This window comes from Corylus avellana, chromosome ca1 (genome assembly GCF_901000735.1).
Source record: "Corylus avellana chromosome ca1, CavTom2PMs-1.0".
Taxonomy (NCBI): Eukaryota; Viridiplantae; Streptophyta; class Magnoliopsida; order Fagales; family Betulaceae; genus Corylus; species Corylus avellana.
The window spans coordinates 42186785-42208191 of record NC_081541.1 but is presented as its reverse complement, the minus strand read 5'-3'; the positions used below and the strand labels follow the sequence as shown (position 1 = coordinate 42208191).

The window sequence follows — 21407 nt, the reverse complement described above, 5'->3', positions numbered from 1 at the left end:
CAAAACTGAGTTATAATACTCTAAACAACACTTGTATCCCAAAACTCATCATTGTTACTAACAATCACTTAATCTAATGACAGGCTTCAGCAGTCAAAGTAAGCAATATTGTTTACAAAAACATCACAGGTGTCAGCGCATCAGAGGAAGCCATAAACTTCAAGTGCAGCAAGAGTTTTCCATGTCGTGAAATTTGGTTGGAAGACGTTAATCTTGCCCGCCAAGAAGACGAAAGTATTAAGGCCTCTTGTGAGAGCGTTCAATATTTGACTAACCAGGGGACCGTCTCTCCTTTGTGCTAGTTGATTTGCTTTTTCCATTTGTTTATTAACGTTTATATTGAATAATAAATATATATATATATATATATATTTTTGTAAAATTCCTTGTCCTAGTAAGGTATATGGATACGTATCAGACCCAAACTCGAATGATTGAATAAACAAAAGAAAATGTTGGTTTAAAACATAGGAAAAAGAAACCATAGAAGTAAACCTTGAACAAATAAATAAGTTTTTTTTTTTTTTACTTATTTATTTGAACAAATAAGTATGTTATGCCGTTATAAAACAAAAAGTAAAAGAAAAGTATGTAATGCCATTCTTATCTGCTTTACTTTAAATTAGAATATTATGTTTTTAAGGAGGATGCGGTTACCATTTGGACTACCACTAATTAAATAGGTTATCCCTACTTTAGTTCGTCTTTTAGATTATCAAAATAACTTATTAGAAAGCATCCAACTTTGTGAGAGAAATAGAATATCTGAATAATAAGGCTAAAATAATCAAGTTGAAAACCTTGAATATTCTTTCTCACCATAAAATAAAAATAAAATAAAATAAATCAGTACTCATCCTTCAAAAGAAAAAAAAAAAAAAAAAAAGATTTGTTCAGAAAATAATATTTTTTTAATAAATATTCTTTGATGTTTAATTCTTTTTTTTTTTTCTTTTACTTATCCGAAAAATACTTTCTTTCTTTTTTTTTTTCTGAAGAAAAGATAGCTGCTATCCGAAAAATAATTATAACAAGGCCATGTGTTCTATCACCGAGAGAATAAAGTTGGCTAAAAAATAAAAAATAAAAAAAAACTGATAGAACAAAGTGAATTGACATATGAGTTATTCCATGGATGCAATTACATTTTTTTTGGCTGGCCATTTAAAATTATAATGCTATAATGCCCCAAAAAGAGTGAATTTTTTTTTTTTTTTTTTTTAAAAAAAAATACTGGCCTTTAGAGTCCATTAAGGTTGTTACTACTTTGAATGGTTCTTGAGTGATTAAGCCACCCTTTTGGCCAATGAGTTGGTTCAGCCACCCAATATGACAATTTTAAGACAATTGGGGCTACCCCAACGTTTCAATCAATCGGTGATGGTTACAACCACTCCCGATTCTCATTACGATGGTCACGTCATCCATAATTCTCATACGGAATGATCGCGTCACTCTTGAACTACCATTTGAGGGTGATCACAGAATCACCTTTTAACTAAGAGAATGGTTCGACTTCGCAGCCACCCCTTCAATTTTATTTAATTTTTTAAGTTTTGTTTTTTTCTCGTATGTGATATAATCTGGTGTAGTTGTGTTTTTTTTTTAAAAAAAACTTAAGTTTAGTAAGATTGGCTTAAGTGTCACATTTTGATTGATGACACAAAACTCACCTTTTGTGCAACCTCTCTACATAAGTTTTTTTTTTATTTTTTTATTTTTACATGTCCGTATAAGAGGGGGATGAGAAGTCGAACTAGTGACTTCCGCTTTATTAGGCGTAGTTCCAGCCGATTAAGTTACCTCTTGGGAATACCTCATTTCGGACAAATGATATGGTTCGACCCTTTGTCTTTTTCAGTGGTATGTTTTTGTTTTAATTTTGCTGTCATAATCGGGGCCGTTGGTGTTATTTTGCTGTCAAATGAACGGTTGAAAAAAATGGCATTGGACCCCATCCAACACCAAAAGGATCTCAATCCGAATAAAGTTAATGAAGATAAAAAATTTTAAGATTGAACTCATGATTAAAAAAAAAAAAAAACCAAACGGGTCTTAAGCGAATATTCTCTTGCACTTAGGGCTAGGGTTTTGTTTTCAGCCATATATATAGTACCCCTTCTCTCCTTCTTTCAATCATATCGTCACTCTCTCCCTTATTTTCAAGAGTTTTAACAGGAAAATACTTCACAGCGAGAACGATGGAGCAGACCTTCATCATGATCAAGCCCGATGGTGTCCAGAGGGGCTTGGTACGTGGGTTTTTTCTTTTTTATTTGAAAGTTCAATTTCTTTTTACTATCTGTATGGATTTTGTGTTTGGCTGAAGCGAAAGTGTAGGAAAGGAAAGGAAAGTTGTGGTTTTTTTTTTTTTTTTTTCTGAAACCAGAACTTGCAGGTTTTCGATTGAAACTGAATTGGGTTTGTGGGATTTCGTTTGTTATGTGAGGTGGTGTTTGTAGATCTAAGTGTTTGGTTTATGAGAAACGGGAGGAAAATAACTGAAAATCTAATCAGATTAGTCCGTCATACAACTAGTTTTGCTTAGTTGAGCTGGCAACTTTTATCTGCTCGAAACCAAGATTGTAAATTGTTATTTGAATACTTGTATTTCATTTTCAGTGTGCAATTGCTGGTGACGGCAATAGGGGTCAGTTTTATTGAAGCATTTAATCTATGTTTCAGGTTGGTGAGATCATTAGCAGGTTTGAGAAGAAGGGCTTCTATTTGAAAGGTAATATCTTTTTAACAGTTGATCCTATAACATGAGCTGCGATAGTTATGAGTTGGCTGCAACATGTGCTCAACTTTATCTGTAATGGTTTCCAATAGATGATTTGTTTAAGGAAATTTTATACCCCCAATTTTAGTCTGAAATGCAAGTTTCATCTTGTACGGCCTACTCCTATAAAGTTCAATAATAAATACTCATGTTTCTAGATGAATTTTCATTGGAATTTCCAAATTCTCTCTTCTTTTAAGTAAAGGGGAAACTAAAACATTAAAAAAAAAAAAAAATTATATTCAAGTTAGGTGATCCTTTTGTATACTCCCTGTGTACTTAGGGCGCTTTACTCTTTTAATAAGACTCGTTATTACTTATCAAAAAAAAAATGTAAACTAGTATAATCTTTTTTTGATAAGTATAATCTAAACTAGTATAATCTAGTATAATCTCTCCATTGTGATTAGATTAAAGAATATTTAGATGGCTTATTCTTCTAAATTTCATAACTGCTTAACTAGTCTGAATTTCATTGAAAACATTATGGCCTACTCTGAGTATGACTTAAAACTAGCTGGTAAATAGAAACCTTTCTTGGTCTGTATTGAGTATGTGTGACTTGTGTTTAGGTTTGAAGCTCATATCTGTGGACCGTTCTTTTGCTGAGAGGCACTATGCTGACCTGTCTGCAAAGCCCTTTTTCAATGGGTTGGTTGACTACATTATATCTGGTCCTGTTGTTGCTACGATTTGGGAGGGTAAGAATGTTGTGACAACTGGCCGAAAGATTATTGGAGCCACAAACCCCTCGGACTCTGCCCCTGGAACCATTCGTGGTGATTTTGCAGTTGAAATTGGCAGGTAACTTCATTTTTCCTTTTACTGATGGACTTTGTATGATACCAGGGTTTGTGTCCTTTGCTTGTAGTATTGGGCAATCTTGGTGTTATAGTCATATCATGTAGCCATAAATGGCTTTGTGTTGTTTTTCTGGGTTTAGAAGGTTTTCGCAACATGGGTTGTTACTTGTTAGCTCATATCATGTAAAAAATGCTTAGTTTTCTTCGTCTTTTGAAAGTCTTCTTGAGGAATTGTTTGGACTTGTGAAACTGAAATGTTATGAAGAAATGGAACCTGAAAAATGATTAATTTTATTTTAACTTGGATTAGTGACACATGAGATTAACTTTTTGCAGGAATGTCATTCACGGAAGCGATTCAGTTGAGAGTGCAAGGAAGGAAATTGCACTGTGGTTCCCCGAAGCTCCCGTTAACTGGGAGAGCAGCCTCCACTCGTGGATCTATGAGTAAATGCTTGATTGAGCTGTTTGAAGCCCATCATCCTCGCTCTTCTGTTGTTATCACTACTATTTGATAAGCTAGTTATGAAGTTTTGGCTTAGCTTGTTTCCTTGGATTTGCTTATCATTTAATGTTATGATGCCTATTAAGGTTAAGCTGTTTTAGTTATTTAAACGTTGGTTTTCACGAGTCCGACTCTAAACCAAGAATAATTTTTTACTTGATCTAGTGGATATCTAGGGTTTTGCTGTTCTTGGTATTGCAAGAAAAGCCCTTTCTTATGAATAAACTTCAGTGTCAACTATCAACCCTTTGCCTGAAAGGAAAGCTTTTTATGTTTGTGGGATATGAACCAATTGCATGAATTGACTGTCTAGGTGAAGAGTGGCGGAGGCCGATATCATTCATGATTTACAGGGTGGTGTGTTGGGGAAGTGCTTACTCGGATTTCCAATAACCAGTAATTTAGACAGAAAATGCCAATAACTAGTAATTTAGACTGAGAAATAACAAAAAGAAACCAGAGGTCCTGAAGTCACCATAAAAAAGACTTACGGACACTATAAGGGAAATGGCAGTTGATGAATTTTTATTTTTTATTTTTGATAGGACAGTTGATGAATTTGAAAACACGATCTCAATGAGAAACTGTAAGTAATTATCAAAGAGAAAACACCAAACTCTATACTTGAGAGTTTAGATATGCACTTATCCAGACAAAACTTCTATAAAGTTACTTTAAACCCAAACCAAAAGCCAACATTATACGTATATCTTAGGCTCCGTTTACTTCGACATAAAATGATTTTCTTCGTAAAATATTTTTAGGAAAGTTATTTTTCCTAAAAATGTTTTCTGTCGAAAATATTTTACGGCGTTTACTTTGCACACGAAAAATAATTTTTTTTAATATCTTTTTTTATATATATTTTTTCCAATAAGGTCCCTGCCAGGACCTGCACGGGACTTGTTCAAGACTCTGCAGGGACCTACCCGGGACCCCGCCCGGAACTTAACCGGACTTGTCCGGGACCTCGCTGAGACCTACTTGGGACTTGACCGGGACCCGCCCGAGACTTGCCTGGGACCCGCCCTGGACCTGACTGCCCGAGACCTGCCCAAGACCCCGGTGGGACCTGCCTGGGACCCTGGCAGGACCTACCAGGGACCTGCCCGGGACCCGCCCAGGACTTGACGGGACTTGCTTGGGATCTGCCCGGGACTTGACCCGGACCCTGCTGAGACTTGATCGGGACCCGCCCGGGAACCTGTCGAGACTTGATCGGAACCCGCCTGGGACCCACCGGGACTTGACCAGGACCCGCCCAGGACTTGCTCGAGACCTCACTGGGTCCCGGTCAGGTCCTGGGCGGGTCCCTGGCAAGTCCCGATTAGGTAGCGGGCAAGTCCCGGACGGGTCCCAGTCAAGTCCCGAGTGGGTCCCGAGAGAGTCTCAGGTGGGTCCCAGTTAGGTCCCGGACAGGTCCCAACAAGGTTCTAGGCAGGTCTTGGCAAGGTCCATCGATTTAAAAATGAGATACTCATAGTCGAAAAATGGTTTACGGTTTTCAAAATTGTAAACCATTTTTTTAAAATTAAAGAATAATTTTTGGTCAAAAAGAAAATATTTTTCGTTGACCACTATTTTACGTTGAAGTAAACACCATAAAATACATAAATCATTTTCTGAAAACCATTTTACGTCAAAATAAACGGAGCCTTAAAGAGTAATATGATATTTAATGAACTATTATACCATATAAATTAACCCAAAGTTTTTCTTTTTTTAAGTGCTAATCTAATGGCTAATTTTTACTGTCACATCATCAAGTTATATGACAGTCTACTAAATAACATTACTCTATCTTAAATTTGCAATAATAAGAGAGATATGGTCTTCACCTTTGTAAAAGGTTAACTGCAGGGTTTAAACCTGCTGATTGAAATTATTCTTTGCACATCGTCTCAGCCTTACAAACTCAAGAAACCCTCTTTTTGAGAAATCAAATCGCAACACGCTGTCTGTCTTGGGAGCAAGCAGTGTCAAAATGAGGAACACCACATCATATACAAATACTATCTAAAGCTAAAAACAAGTGCATGAATCTTGCTGTTACATAATTGGCTTGTTAAAACTCTAGCAAACTGATCTACTATCGTGTAAGAAGGCTGTATGAGGGCAGGTCCTCCAACCATGTTATGTCTTCAAGCAAAAGCTCTTTTTCCAGCTGCCGCCGCGTCGATTTCATCACGGTCTGTGAGGAACATAACATAAGAGAGACACAATTTATCAAGAAAAGTTACAAGCAAACTAAAATCAGTAAGTTTAATATCTCTACAAAGAACTTTCTGGCAGAGAATACATACATTGAAATCCATGTATGATGCACGCATAGAAAGCCATTCATGATCCATTAGCTTGAAGGTGATGCAATATAGAAGATCAAATGCTGAATCATTTTCTGTCAGAAAAAGGCATTACGATGTTTTAGGATATATATTTCACTGCAAACAGAGGTTAAATTCAATGAATGAATTAGATTATCGTATTGAACATTCACACAGCAAGAATTTTTTAAATGTGGTAACCCGACAAATTCTATACACAGCGCATGTAGAAAAGCATAATGAGCCCGGAGAAAAATGTGAAACACTGCAGTTGTTGTGAACTAAAAACCGGTCCAACATTACCTGCCAGAAACTTCAAAAATGTAGCTCCCACCAGTGTTCTTGGTTTCACTGAACAGTTGAAGCACGCAGTTAAGTGATGAAAAGCATCAAATTCCTATTCAAATTGACTTGAAAGACACAAAAGACCATTAAAGGTTGACTCTCAAGTCTGGCAATTTCGTTTACCAGCATACTGTATAGGACACGAGTATTTCATAACTTTAGATAACACACATCTTAAGCGTACCTTGGATGTGCCAGAGATCTTTCTCATATATAAAATCCACTACTTTGTACCAGAAATGACAAGAAAATAAACAGAATGCAATTCCCTCTACACACAAACACAAAAAAGGGAGGAAAAAAGAAAAAAGGGCGGATTCATTTTAAGTAGACTTAATACACTCCACGATGCACACGCCAAAGTGCAATGAAAGAATAAGGGACTAACAAGTAGTCACTAATCAAAGAATGAAAATTTCCACAGGGCATGGTGCACTGCCCTCTGAAAATTGTAATTCCTTTTAAAAAAGGCAGATAGTCCTCCTAACAATCTGAACACAAATCTAAGAAGAAAAGTTATTAACCTGCTTCCAGATCAAGCATTTGAATAAGCATGAACGTGATATTCACACCAGCTACAGCAAAAGGGTATTCCCACACTGACCGATCGCCTTCCTGCTTTCGGAGAAGATCCTGGAAGGATTTCTGCATTAAAAGGTTTCATAAGTTCTCGGATTAGAAAAAAAAAAAAAAAAAAAAACAAAACAAAACAAAAGTTGCATCTAATATGGCCATATTTAAACTCGCTGAAAATTTTCCTTTGAAGAAATGTAAAAAATAAATTTGCACAGTGCCTCAAACTTTAAATAAAACAAGTTGGTCACACAGACACGTAGGTATTATACATCTGGTAATATATGCACTTACCATGTCATGCAACGTTACACACAGAAGTGTCTCATATCTGTAACACATGTATGTTGAAATAATTTATATCTTACTAGTTATTGCCCAATGCCCAACGAGCTTATCAGAATCAACAGCCCACGTCCTGATGTCAACATTAAAAAATATACAAGGGATGCTGGCGAGTAAAAGGTAGAAAAAATTATCATTGCAGAGTAATTCAGACAAACACCAGGTTTAGACCTGAAAAGCAACTTGGTAGAAGGCCCCCACAACACAAAAAAAAAAAAGAAAAAAAAAAAACTTCAATAACCACAATGACCCAAAGATTATGGACTAGTCCATACTACCGGTCATTCGTAGTTGTAACCTGTATAATAAGATATGTGAGGTAAGCTACTTAACAACAAGAGTAATGTGCATCCATCTTCACTCAACCTCTCAAGCCAAATACAACAGTAAGTAACTTGCATTCCTTATACATAATGTTTTATCCAGTTTACCCAGTAGAACCTTTCTATCAGGATTCTGTGGCGGCAGGATACTCGAGGCACATCTAAGAGAAAAGCTGCTATCATTTGTTCTGGTGACTTGTATCAAGCAGAACTACTTTCAAATATATGGAACTCAAGGAGGTAACAAAAAACTTCACAGGATCACTGTTAAAGGGAAGAGTTTGGAGGGTGCTGAGAGAGAGAGAGATCCCACTAACATATCAAGGTTCTGTTTTAACCATACATAGACTCGAGAAACTTCCAGATTTATGATTTATGCATCAACAGCTTTCAAACTTCATCTTTGGATATGTATTTAGAGAGTGAGAGAGTGTCCCACTAAACAAGTTCTGTTCAAATGTGAAAAAGACTTTGGCAATTTCCAAACTCGAAGGTTGCAGCTTTCATCTTCAAGTGGAATCTATATACTTAGAATAGCTATTTATCTTTAAAAAATAAATAAATAAATAATACATATACATGTTGATAAGGATAAGGAAAAGAAGAAAAAGAATTTCAAGAGGTTTAAAAAACAAGTCCAGATCTCAAAGGACCCCTCTATCTTGATAAGATACATAAAAAGTCGTGTCAGATGAAACATTGCAAGTACTAGTTCAAGAAAAACTAAACACCTGCAATGCATTGAACTTCAAATTATGACTAAAAAGAAAGGTCCGTTGTAGAGTCGGTCAGAAAGGACTCCTGATAGAAATTAACCAATAAGAAAGTTCCAGTTTTAGTTCACCAATATATTCCCACCTCATAAATCACTTTCCAACAAATTAACTTTTTAAATGCATAACGTTCATTCAAACAGGGAAAACATTGTTCTTACTATTAAAGGCGATTACAACCATCAAATAAAGCTGTAGGCACCAAGAAAGAAAAAAGCATCTAACCACTAGTACCTTATTTCTAGAGAAAATGTTATAAAATGATTAAAAAAAAAAACAAATAGACAGCAATTAGTTCTTCCATTCATTCCAATTTAAAGAAGCTCATCACTCACAAACTTCAAACTGCCTCCCCCATTTCATATGACCAGACGTTTTAAGAACTTGCTAGTAAAAGCATTCTCTTACATCCAAACATCTATTTGTCAGCATTTGGAAATAGGTATGGAAGGGGGAAAAGGGGGCGATAGAGAACAAGATAAGAAAACAAGATGAGAAACAGGGGAAACTGGGAACAAGATAAGAAACAGGCTATACCGGAAAATTCTTGGCGAAGTACAACAAATTCTCCAATGATATGAAACCACCACCTCTGCCAGATAAAAGTCCAAATTGCACTAATTGGTGACATAAAATGTTAACAAATGAAAGCAAGAGTTAGCAACAAATGTGCTATGGAGATGATAAATGAAACGCTATTTACCTAAAATCTGTTGATGGATCTTTCCCTTGCCAACCCATATCTTTCCACTGGTCAGATATTAAACCACGTAGTTCCTCTTCAGGAAAAGCAGTATTCCATAAAGCCCTTAAAGCTCCCTAAAACAATGAGATGGCATATAACTATTAGAGCCTTAACAATTCAATACTTTGATGTACAGATAAGCCATGTGGATTTAACAAATTTGTATGAATGTACAGATGTAAATTTACAAACAAACAAACAAAACAAATTGGGCTAAGGGAAAGATCCATTTGTTAACATTTTATGTCACCATTTGTTAACATAAGGATAAGAAAAGAAAAGTAGGAACTCATGCAAATTTGGCTCCTGTATATTCAATCAATTTAATTGAAAATTGAATGTACGTCCAGAAAGTCAAAGGAATCTTCAGCAAGAGGGGTACCTGATGCTCAGGAGTTGAACTATCATAGGCAACATCTATACGGCTCTGTAGCCTCTGCAAGCATTCCTCCTGAAAGCACCAAAGTGAAAGAAATTACGTAGACTCTCATGGAATTAAGGCTAATCACTATAAACCACAAGGGCTGCTTGAGAAGACAAGTTAGCAAGCTTTAATGGTTAAAATGTTCCATTAATGATAGAGACATAAGATGAAACCATCATCAAATCACAAGAACTTTACCTGGGCAGGCGTTAAATCAAATGAGGGACGAGCATCATTCTCTCTTCTCTGTGCACACACACAAGAAAGTCCTCGGCCAAGCCATGCTGCTGATCCTGCCACAACTTCAGCTGTAACAAAATAAAACCGCCAACTAATGAAAATCAAACTTCTAAATGTTCAGATGCAAAGTTTTAGAATGTGAGTTGCTACAATTTTAACATAATTAACATAATATCTTCTTCATTTTTTTTCAGCTGCAATACTTTAGACAGTCTCAACAGTGTCGACAAAGTATTGCCTACCAATTAGCTAGGCTAAATAGGGAGCAGAACAACGTGCATTATGCGCTTAACAAGTCATATCCAGCAAAAGCTACAAAAATTTGAAGAACCACTTCCAGTACTTGGGCTTCTCATTGATACAAAAATTGGAATACAAAAATCAATGTGACTACCAAATAAATGCAAAATAAAAGCGCATCATAATGTAAAATCTAAGAACAAACAACACGTGCAGAACGCAGATTAGAACCCCCGGCAGTAGGAGATGCACAGAAGCATATCTACTCTCGGTCAAAAAAAAATCAACAGTAATGGATCAATGAGTTTGTTGTATAGTTACCGTCTTCCACAGACACATTGTTGCGATTTTAGAGGCATCAATAGGACACAATGAATGATGAGAAGAAGGACCCTAGCGTACAAATCTAGTTCAATCGCTTTCTAGAAAAATCAATCCAATATAACAGTTTTATCATCCCATTCTCGCTCCTGAGGTTCGCATACACTAAATTTACCCAAAAACATAAAATAAGGAATTATAATAAAAACCCGTAGCCATCTCAAAAAAATCACCCACCACAGCAATCTAGAATAGCGGAAGACATGAAGTCAGTTTAGAACTTCGCATATATTCAGAGCTATGCCCTAATGACTCGCTTCCAAGTCACAGATCTAAACCTCAAATACAAAAACAAAAACAAGAAAACGAAAAAAAAAAAAAAACGAAAAAAGAAAATTCAAATATAGAGGGAGAAGAATTGAGAATTCTAGAGAGAGAGAAAGAGAGAACATTAAATAACAGGGCAAAGTAACTATCTAGAGAGAGAAAGTTGGAGACAGTAAGAAAACAAAAAGGAATTGATACAGAAGAAAAGTTTACCAGAAGTTGAATGGCAGGTGTTGCCTCGCTCCAGACCTTGCGAAATCCTCCGGACAGCGACAAATGACCCTCCTCTATCGTCCATATTTACCTCAAAGCCACTACACCATCACTACCTTCATTGCCAACCTCCCAACCAATCCCTCCCTCGCCAAAATCCACAACCGAACTTCAAGCCATTAAATCCTAATAAAACCCTCACAACGACTCCTGCAAGCAAAAATCACCGAAATCGGACGAAAACCGCTAGATACTCGCTCCGTACAGCCCGAAACAGAGAATGCCGGAGAGAGAACGGACAAGAAACGGTCCGATACCCGCCGAAAATCGCGGAATCAGAAGAGCAAGAACGCGAAACTCTACCGCTTCGAGGAAGAGCCAGAAAGCCGAGTTCGAATCCGGCGAAAACTCAACCAAAATGGACGAGTAAGGGATCGGAATGGAGCTGGCAGATTCTTGGAAGAGCGAGGGAGAATCTCGAGGGAAATGGAGGAAATCTTTGGGAAAAAGAAATGGATATTGCTATGGCTATATGGCTCTATGGCTATAGTTTGCTCAAGATCTGAGAGTGGGAGTCCATGAGATTCAGTTACGTTATATTGGTTTCTAGCTTTCTCTCTCCCTCTCTCTCTCTCTCTCTCTCTTTGGGTGGCGTTTTGTTTGGACGGCTTTTTCACAGAGAGAGAGAGAGAGAGGGGTTATCGGAGATTACAAAAAGCTTTAGAATCTTAAAATTTTAATTAGTTTTTATGCAGTAATTATGTTTAATTAATTTTAATTTGGTTTATTTTAATAGTGGGAGTAACGGATTGTGAAATGATGGTGGGAGTGGGTGAGAGAACATGCGATGGTGCCTTGGAACTGAAAAGTTGAAAAGCGGGAAAGGGTGTTTAGTGGCGCGTGGTTACCGCTTTACCAATGGGTAAAACGTATTCCAGGGTGTTTTAGTAAATTCCGTGCCGGCCCTTAATTTATTTTTAAAAAATATTTTATATTAAATTAGAAGGCCTAAGAAAAATAAAATGATAAAAGATTATTTGACACGCTACCTAAGACTACGAGACTACGAGAGTTTAGAAAATTATATATATATATATTTTTGTCTTTTATTTTCTTTTATCACTTCTAATTTTATATTTTATATGTTATGCTTATTTTTAGGCATTGTTGATTTTAATTGGCCGTTATTACAAGTTCTGGTCACGTGTAGTTGATTTCAATACATAACTAATTAAATCTTATTCACAATTGTTTATCTTATAATAAAGATAAAATAATGAGAAATGTTAATGGTCAATATTTTTTCTATATTTTGATTATCTCATCTTATAAATCAATTATTAAATTTGTAAACTTATGTGGACCCCACATAAGTTAATGATATACTCCAATCATTATATTTGTAGAAGAATATGGATCAAATGTGTAGAACTTGTTCCCAAGAGATAGCTCAATTGGCTGGGACCACGCCTAATGAAGCGGAGGTCACTAGTTCAAATCTATCTCTCTCCTCTTGTGCGGACATGTAAAAAATAAAAAATAAAAATGTGGAACTTGTCCTCAAAAGGTAGATCAATTGGCTGAAATTACGCATAATAAAGCAGATGTCACTAGTTCGAATCTCCTTCCCCCTCTTGTGCGGACATGTAAAAAAAAAATCTAAAATATATTAGTCCTATTATCTATTGAGAATAACATATTAAACTCGACACATGAAGATTTAATTATTAATTTTATATTTCAAAAAATTAGAAGAATTGTTTTAAATTAATTTCTTAATATTTATTATATTAATATTTTAAAATTTAAAAAGAGCCACTTTTTTTTTTTTTTTTTTTTGCACCTTATGCCTCAATTTTTATTAAGCCGCCCATGAATAACTTAACATTAAAATTCTGTTTTTTTTTTATATATAAAAAAAAAAAAGCTATAATTTTTTGTTTTTTTTTAAATTCTAATACAACATAAAGATAAAAATATTAATTATTTTGTGTTTTAAGTTATTTATTAATGTGCTTGACTTAATAACAGAAAATAACGTCATTAATAAGCATAGTCAAGCTTTTCGGTTGGTCTACTAATTAATGTATAATCCTAAATGGTCATATGGCTAGGACGTAAAGTCATTAGTCCCTCCAAAATATTTGGAAATTTCTTGTTTTAGCCCGTCTAATTTTCAAAGTCCACTAGTGGAAAACAATAAAAATATATTTTTTGTTACAACAATCCAACCATGCTGTATATATATTAATTTCCAAATTTGGGTAATTTTACCCAAAAAAAAAAGAAAAAGAAAAAGAAAAAAGACAAAAACACCCTTTGAAAAAGAAAGAAAGTGTCACATGGGATGTTGTTACACAAGATGTGGACCATACCATGATGGATATGGTTCATTTATGTGAGAGAGACCCTACAATAACATTATTTAGAGCTTTGCTCCTTTATTATGAGGATCAATGCCTCCAAATCAATTAGAGCTATGGTCCACCGCATGGGTCTCCAACAAAAAAAGGTTTTGGTCACTTTACTTTGAGGTGAATCTAGAATGAAAGTATTCATACTTTAATGGGTGCATTGCTTTTTTTCAAATGTGGTATGCATATGAAAATTCAGATGTTCAAAAGTTTTCTAAAATAATTGTGTATATATAAAAGGATTTCTTTGAAAATTAATATGGTTTATTAAAATAACTAGTTGACACCATTTATTCATTCCAACAATATTGGATAAAAGACATTATTATGAGGCACACCAACTCATAATGATTTGAAATATTTAGAGTTGTACAACTTTTTTTTCTTTAAACTGACAATCGATTGGTGATTTTTAAATTACTTGTTTCAAAAAGTTCAATTTTATAGGAATATATGGGTTTAATTAATATCTTTTAACACCCATTTTCACGTGTGCCCCAACACGCAGAATATTTAACTGAACTGAAGTATAAACGGTAGAGTAAGAGTTCGAACTCAAGACATTTGCTATAATATCATGTTAAATTATGAGTTATCCCCATAAGCTTAAGCTTATTAGAATGCTTCTAATGGTAACATTACTCTTTGTGAGTTTCATAGTATTCACCAAATAGTAATGCTACTATTTAGTATTCACATTCATTTCATATTGGTTGGCGTAGCGTATTTTATGTAGCTTTTTTTTTTTTTTGGTATGCAATTAACATAAAAACCACTTAACATACATCACGGTAATCACTTTACTCATTCACCAAAATGAAAAATGTTCTTTCATGCTATTAGTGGGATTGAGTTCACAAGGCTATTGTGGAAAAGGCAAACAATTTCATAAATCTTAGGAGATAATCATCAGTTATCCCCATAAGTTTAAGCTTATAGGAATGCTTCTACTCGTAACATTACTCTTTGTGAGTTTCATAATATTCACCAAAGAGTAATGCTATTATTCAGTATTCACACTCATTTCATATCGACTGACATGACGTATTTTATATAACTTTTTTTTTTTTAGTATACAGTTAACTTAAAAATCACTTAAAACATGTCACGGCAATCATTTTACTCATTCACCAAAATGAAAAATGAGTGGGATTGAGTTCACAAGGTCATTGAATGTGTAGACCATCCCAAGCACATGAAGGTCCTCTCCAACCAAATGCAATTACTTGCATTGATTTCCAACCCATAACCATCTAGCGTTAGTTGATGAATTTATCCTCTACATATAATATTGGTGTACGCACGTTGGGTATCACATATATATTCCAAGTTTAAGCATTTTCATTGAAGCTTGCACAAACATGTGCATTATGTCCCCTCCTAATACTTGTCTTTTAACATGTGAAAAATCATCTCGTCTGTAAATAAATTCTATCTCTGAACAAAATGCACTGTCGCTAAGAATGGATGACTCAGAAGTTATGGATTTATGCCAATCTCAAAAAAAGACATGCACTAGATGGTGAAACTTACAAGGCCATGGAGAGTCTCCAAATTAAGGGCCTTAAATTCAAGGTTCATATCTCTACTTAAACTGAATTTTATAGTTTCTTTCAATGAAACAAGGCTTGCATGGAGTTTATATATATATATATATATATATATATATATATATATATATATATATATAAGCAAAAATAAAATAATGACCCAATAATAAATTTAAAAAAGAAATGAACGATAGATAAATAAATGATCCAATAATTAGTTTGAAAAACATATAGTTTTTTTTTTTTTTCTTAATTAAAAACTGTAACAAGGGCGATCAACTGTAGTTACTTTACCTAAGCGTGACCATAATAACATCTATCTGAAAATTACTTTTGATCGAGGGGCCTAGAAGACGAAGAATCGCAGATGCTCCTAAGATAGTAACACTAATCAAGAGGGAGTAGTTCACATTTCAAGCTTTGAAGTCGCTTCTTAGTACGTGTCTAATTACATAAGAATTGTCTTAGAGACCACTGAACCACCGCCATGAATAATAAAAAAGAGAGTTGAAAGATAAAGAAACCGCAGAAGTAATAAACATCTTGGCACCGAAGAGACACTAAAAAAACATCATAGCATTGGGAATGATGTGCCGAGGCAGCTTTTGTTTGTTCAAAGAGAGCTAGCTAGCTATTTAAAAGCATGCCATTGCCGGTTTCCAAATTGGAAAAAGCACAATGATTTTGCATTATGGCAAATAGATTTTGGACATTGTTTGATGAAAAAGCTTCATAAGTGCATGTATATAATGTGCACTCCAACTAAGCATGCCACTCCGATGTGGGATAAATCTGGCACCAGATCGCTTGTATACAAAAACATCGTCGTCAATATGCCTCCACGACAAACAAACCTTGCAACTTTGCCTACCTTGTCCACTTGAAATTAAAGTTTCAGAACTTGTACAGCACACAACCCAACACAATTAATTATTCATCCCCACATAAACTTGTGACATCTTTTTCAAATTTAAGACTGAGAAATGCTATTTAGTAGACTGTTATACGACTGTTTTTATTCACAGTCTATTAATGATACATATATACATACAATCTTTAAAAGTGACATGTCTTATTTAGCTCGTGAGAAACACGATTTTTCTGCACAGGAGAAGCTTAGGCGGTAGGCGGTGGGAATTGCAGGCACTCCTTCAAGTTTGATTGAGTCATAGCCTGACCTAGGCCGTATCAATGAGACTCAAGGTGAGGCTAATACTAGTAGAATTGAAGATTCCTATTTTATGAGTCGAATTGTCACTCTAATACATGCCCAACCACTTTGAAATTTTATTAAGAACATTGAACTACCACCAATAATGTTAAAGAACATTACATTTGATTTCTATTCAATGCCTTTTCTTTATGGCAATTATCACCTTCAATATTGTCACTTAGGAAATATGGAAAATGTTTGGAATATTACACATTTGACCGCAATTTCTTATAAAGTTGTGTGGCAGATCATATTTTATAGAAATAAGTGTCACGTAAATTACTACGTAACAATCTTTATTTTAATGGCTGACGTGGTAACTGTCACTTTAATTATTTTGTCAATTTGTAAGTTTTGACATGGTCGGTGTCATATGGACCATCAAGTCAATTGATAAGTTTTTTTTTTTTTTTTTTTTTTTTTTTTTTTAATAAAAACTACACTATCCCTAACAACACTTGCGAAAAATATATATACCATTCCACACCACATCTGAAAAGATCATTAGGACCCCCAATTCAAAAGCTCAAGCTTGAGCCCCATCATAAAAGAGTGATGCTACATATCATACTACTATCTCAACTTGCTGATGTTGTATTGCCAATTTTGTAACACCTCTGTCTTGTATTGAGAAAATGAGTTGCTCACATGACTAGTCATTTTTAGGGTAATAATATCGATTTGGCTAACGTTTTTCTTAAATCGTTACAAATTGTATCATAGCCACTTAATAATGCCATATGATACTGTCAACACCACATAACGTGGTCTTAACGAGAATGTCAACCATTGCTTATTTATTAATTTATTCATTTGTGGATAAGATTTCAAATTATTCCAACTCTAATCCTTTCTTGATCACCACATAACTGAGGCGGTCTCAATTCATCCCTTACTACATGAACTTATAAGGCCGAGAGCTTATGACCATAAACAATAAAAAACTAGCATCTATATGGGAATTACGTTTGGTTATTATTGCTTAAGTACTTTAATTGAAAAACTTAGTGTTAGAATATACATTTTACAAATTTTTCTCCATTTAGGTTTGATTGTAATCAAAATTTTGTATTCACTCACGTATTACTGTTTTCCTTTAAATAATGACTTTTGTATTGTAAACATTATTCACAGCGGAGGACATAGATGTGAGATGTCTGACATCGAACCACTCCAGAATTTGTTGTTCCTTTTTACTCTCGTCTCCCACTATAATTCTCATACTCCATATTTTATACACTTAGATATGGAGAGTGAATGATACAATTTTTCGCCTGTTTTATTCTTACAGGAACGTTGTGACTAATGGAGAATTATATGCTTATTTATATACAGGGTAAAATTCTTATCCACAATCTAACGTCGTTTCCTCGTCTTTAATAATTATCTGTAATTTAATTATTTAAAATTTTAGTTTAATAAATTTTGTTAATATATATATATATATATATATACACGTGTAATGGGCAACCAATATTGGTGGTGGTTTTAGTAATTTTGGATGGCAAATGATAGGAATAGACGATATGAAATTATGAATGTAGTACGAGTCATGGCCGATGTTGGGCGGTGGTGCAATTGGATGTGACAAGACATGAATGATGGAGATATTGATGAAATGGAAACAAATCTCAACCCCTTTTCACTTTCCTCCCTCCTTTTTTTTTTTTTTTTTTTTTTGGGTAGATTTAATTGTTTCTTGAAAATTAACAAAAGCGATGTGTTATAAAGATGAGAAGTATTTCGTTGCAATTTTTTATATTTAAAAAGTATTTTGTGTTTTAAATTATTTGTTAATAATTTTGAGAAAAATGTATGTTTTTTTTTTTAGAAATTTTTTTTTTCTCTTTTTAAAAACCGTTATCAAATGAAAACATTACATTACCGAGAGAAAATTAAATTAAATCTAGCCCGTTGAAAAAATTATCGGAGTAATTTATTTTCGCCATGTTGTAGTTTTTTTTTTTTTTTAACAGTACCTAATTCAAAATCTTTTTGCTTTTAGTTTAATTTTTTTTATTTGATATAAAGATAAAAATAGTTTTAAATATTTTATGAGTGAATTGTGTTTTGCGTTGTTTATTAGTATTTTATTTTGAAAACACAAAACAAAAAGAGAACAAGAAAATTTTAACAAATTAGAGTCAATTATTTTCACTCCAACCAAAAGCAGCCTTAACTCTTTTTTTTTTTTTTTGAAAAAAATATATATTAATGAACTCTTGAAAAGGGGCCAATATATATGCTCACTGTCCTAAATCCCTTTAGTTTTTTTATTAACAATTTAAGTAGTTCTCCATCCTTATCCCTGATCTTCTTTTTAATATATATATATATATTAAAGACATATTTTCTGTAGCAGTGCCCATCAAATTATCAATCATTAAATTTATTTATTAAGAAATATTAATTCAAAGACCAATATGCACTATTACATTAGCCTAATTACTATGTAATTTGAACCATGCTGATTCTAAAAAGTTTTTTTTTTTTTAATTTTTAATTTTTATATATAGAAAAGTTCTCAACCTTTTTAATAGAAATAGTTCAACAGAATATCCTAACATCAAGGTTGAGCAATAAGGGTCTGGAAAAAGAATTAAAAACTCTGAGCAATCTTTTGCTCCCATTGCTCATTGATTCTGTGATAAATATTTTTATTCATTATTATACTTTAATTTTCATTCTTCTGGTCTAACTGATCCAACTATCACTTTGACCAAAAAAAGACTAACTAAAGGCCAGATTATTACATTGGTTGGGAGCATCATTATTACTATAAATAATAAAAAAAGAAAAAGATAAAAAGAGTAATGCTTTTTTTTTTTTTTTTGGAAAAGTAATCTTTATCTTCATTCCAAAACAACAAATTAAGAGTTTGAGAACTCTAAACAACAAGAGCAAACTGCTCTAATATGATTGTATCATAAATACAATTAGGAATTTTCTCCATCTAAACTCTAAACATAACCTCTTGCTTTTTTCGCGAGCATGTGAGCTTGTACAATTTTGGATTCGTTTTACATGCTTGATATCTCAGCTCCTGGTTAGACCTAGAACCGGTTTTATATCAGCAACAATGTGCCCATAACAGCTCCAACTTGCCTTTTTCTCTTGTACCGTGTTGACAATCTATAGCGAGTCCCCCTCCAAAATAATGTCTTGGATACCTAGATCCCAGTTGAGCTCCACAGCCTCCATTGCTTCCCCAACCACGGGCTCTTGGTAAGAACTGAGAGTTTTGCTTTGAGCTACACTTACTTGCCCATATTCATCCCCGACAATTATCCCAACACCCATGCGTTTCAGGTTAGGATTAAAAGCAACGTCATACGATTATCATAATTATCTCAACAACCATTGGGATATAACGATTGCCATTGTGTTGGTCTCACTTGTCATAATGTTATACGATTATCATATAATTAAGATACCATAACAATAAATTAATTATATATTTTTTTATTATCATATTATTAAATTGTAACATTAATTTTATTATTTTATCTTCTCATCTATAAAAATAAAAAAATAAATTAAATTAAATTAAAAAGTTATTATGACCATGACTAATTTAATAGAATTGGATCACGCGGAAATTTAATTAATTTATGGGGTTTCACTTTCATTATACCCGAGATGGCATGGAAATTCCATTTCTTATTGGAACTTGGACATTATTTTTATTATTATTATTTTTTATTCCACAATGGGTATTAGGTGTCGATTACAACAGAAAGGAACATTGCTCAACGCATGCTCGTGATTTAATTTAGAAAATTTTAGTCAAATTTAGATGTGCCTACTGCCTGTCATGTTGAGGCACACCAACTGCATTATTTTATTTACCTAAATAAATAAACTTGAGGACCAGGTGGAACCTCTATTCCATCAAGACCTTTGTCGGATCATATTCCATGTGTTTGATGCATGCATCCCCAGAATCATCAGCTGCTGGGGTTTTCATGGTTCTCTACTCTGAGATATCATGCTATTATATATAGGGAAAGAGTTTTATTTTTTTGTTTTATCTTTAATTTTTTAAATTCATTCAGGCATGCTATTCACTCATGAGAGAAACTGGAGCAAAGCACTTAGCACGTGCTTCCTAGGCTAATCTACGAGTAACTTCATTTGCATCTCTTGACATTGACACTTTTTAGCTTTGCACACCATTCAACATCTTCAATCAATTCGCCATACTTACTCTAATTCTTCCCAATCTGTACTACTAAGAGAGCATCATCTTCAATCTCCACATTTTGCGGTCCCAGTTCTGTTCCCTGATGAAGACAACAGCCCTCAAAGCCGAAGTGGTCTCAGCAACAATCGAAGACGACATATATGATCTCGCACAATCATACCACTACCCATCCTCCTATTGCATTTATCCACAACAACATCTCAATTGACTTTCACAAAACCATCTGAGCCTTCCATGCTGCATGGATCCCAATGTATCACAGAGTTCCTTCTAAACCATAAATTTCTTGCCACGGCCATCATTAGCTCAAATTCATCATTATCTAATACATTATTCAGAGACTCCCAATATAAACAAACTCTTCATTGTCTATGCAACTCTTTTGGATCTTCCTACCACACATACTCCACATATCTTTTGCCAAATCAAGCACAACTAATGGTGACAAGAAGGGTATTTTTCATTTAAAAATTAATTAAATAATTTCTCTCTCTCTCTCTCTAAAACTAACAAAGTTTTGGTTGGTTTATTGTTTTGAACTCTAGATCTCTCACCCACATAGAAATCAACGACCAGAGTAATGCCATGAGTCTCTTTAAAGTCATCCTAAATATGATGTGTCTTTTAAAATCACAAATAGATTCAAAATCAATAAATCATATCTAAAATTCAACGGTGATTTCAAAAGCCACATCACATTAAGGATGACTCTAAAAAGACTTATAGCATTACTCTAACGACCA

At 34.1% G+C, this 21407-nt stretch overlaps 2 protein-coding genes across 2 annotated transcripts; one reads left to right on the top strand and one right to left on the bottom strand.

Annotated features, from left to right (window-relative positions):
- The first annotated feature begins 2102 nt into the window (after positions 1 to 2102).
- On the top strand, positions 2103 to 4334 carry LOC132167703 (nucleoside diphosphate kinase 1). The gene is made up of 4 exons (XM_059578715.1): positions 2103 to 2252; positions 2686 to 2734; positions 3355 to 3586; positions 3922 to 4334. The coding sequence occupies exons 1-4, from the start codon at positions 2202 to 2204 to the stop codon at positions 4034 to 4036; spliced, it is 447 nt and encodes a 148-aa protein (XP_059434698.1). The 5' UTR covers positions 2103 to 2201; the 3' UTR covers positions 4037 to 4334.
- Positions 4335 to 5918: 1584 nt separating this feature from the next.
- LOC132185147 (uncharacterized) lies at positions 5919 to 11972 on the bottom strand. Its single transcript, XM_059598962.1, has 9 exons — positions 11284 to 11972; positions 10141 to 10250; positions 9901 to 9969; positions 9477 to 9592; positions 9311 to 9365; positions 7284 to 7404; positions 6718 to 6765; positions 6394 to 6488; positions 5919 to 6281 (listed from the first exon to the last, which is right to left on the bottom strand). Exons 1-9 carry the CDS (start codon positions 11366 to 11368, stop codon positions 6180 to 6182), a joined length of 801 nt encoding a protein of 266 aa, XP_059454945.1. The 5' UTR covers positions 11369 to 11972; the 3' UTR covers positions 5919 to 6179.
- Between the last annotated feature and the right edge of the window lie 9435 nt (positions 11973 to 21407).

Bases quoted from the DNA above. Each gene is read 5' to 3' on its own strand.
- LOC132167703 (XM_059578715.1), top strand. From the start codon at position 2,202: ATGGAGCAGACCTTCATCATGATCAAGCCCGATGGTGTCCAGAGGGGC. The intron at 2,253-2,685 runs GTACGTGGGTTT...TCTATGTTTCAG, and splicing joins ATGGTGTCCAGAGGGGCTTG to GTTGGTGAGATCATTAGCAG. The intron at 2,735-3,354 runs GTAATATCTTTT...ACTTGTGTTTAG, and splicing joins GAAGGGCTTCTATTTGAAAG to GTTTGAAGCTCATATCTGTG.
- LOC132185147 (XM_059598962.1), bottom strand. From the start codon at position 11,368: ATGGACGATAGAGGAGGGTCATTTGTCGCTGTCCGGAGGATTTCGCAA. The intron at 7,405-9,310 runs GTATAGCCTGTT...CTTTTAATGCAG, and splicing joins ACTTCGCCAAGAATTTTCCG to AAATCCTTCCAGGATCTTCT. The intron at 6,282-6,393 runs GTATGTATTCTC...TGTTCCTCACAG, and splicing joins CATCATACATGGATTTCAAT to ACCGTGATGAAATCGACGCG.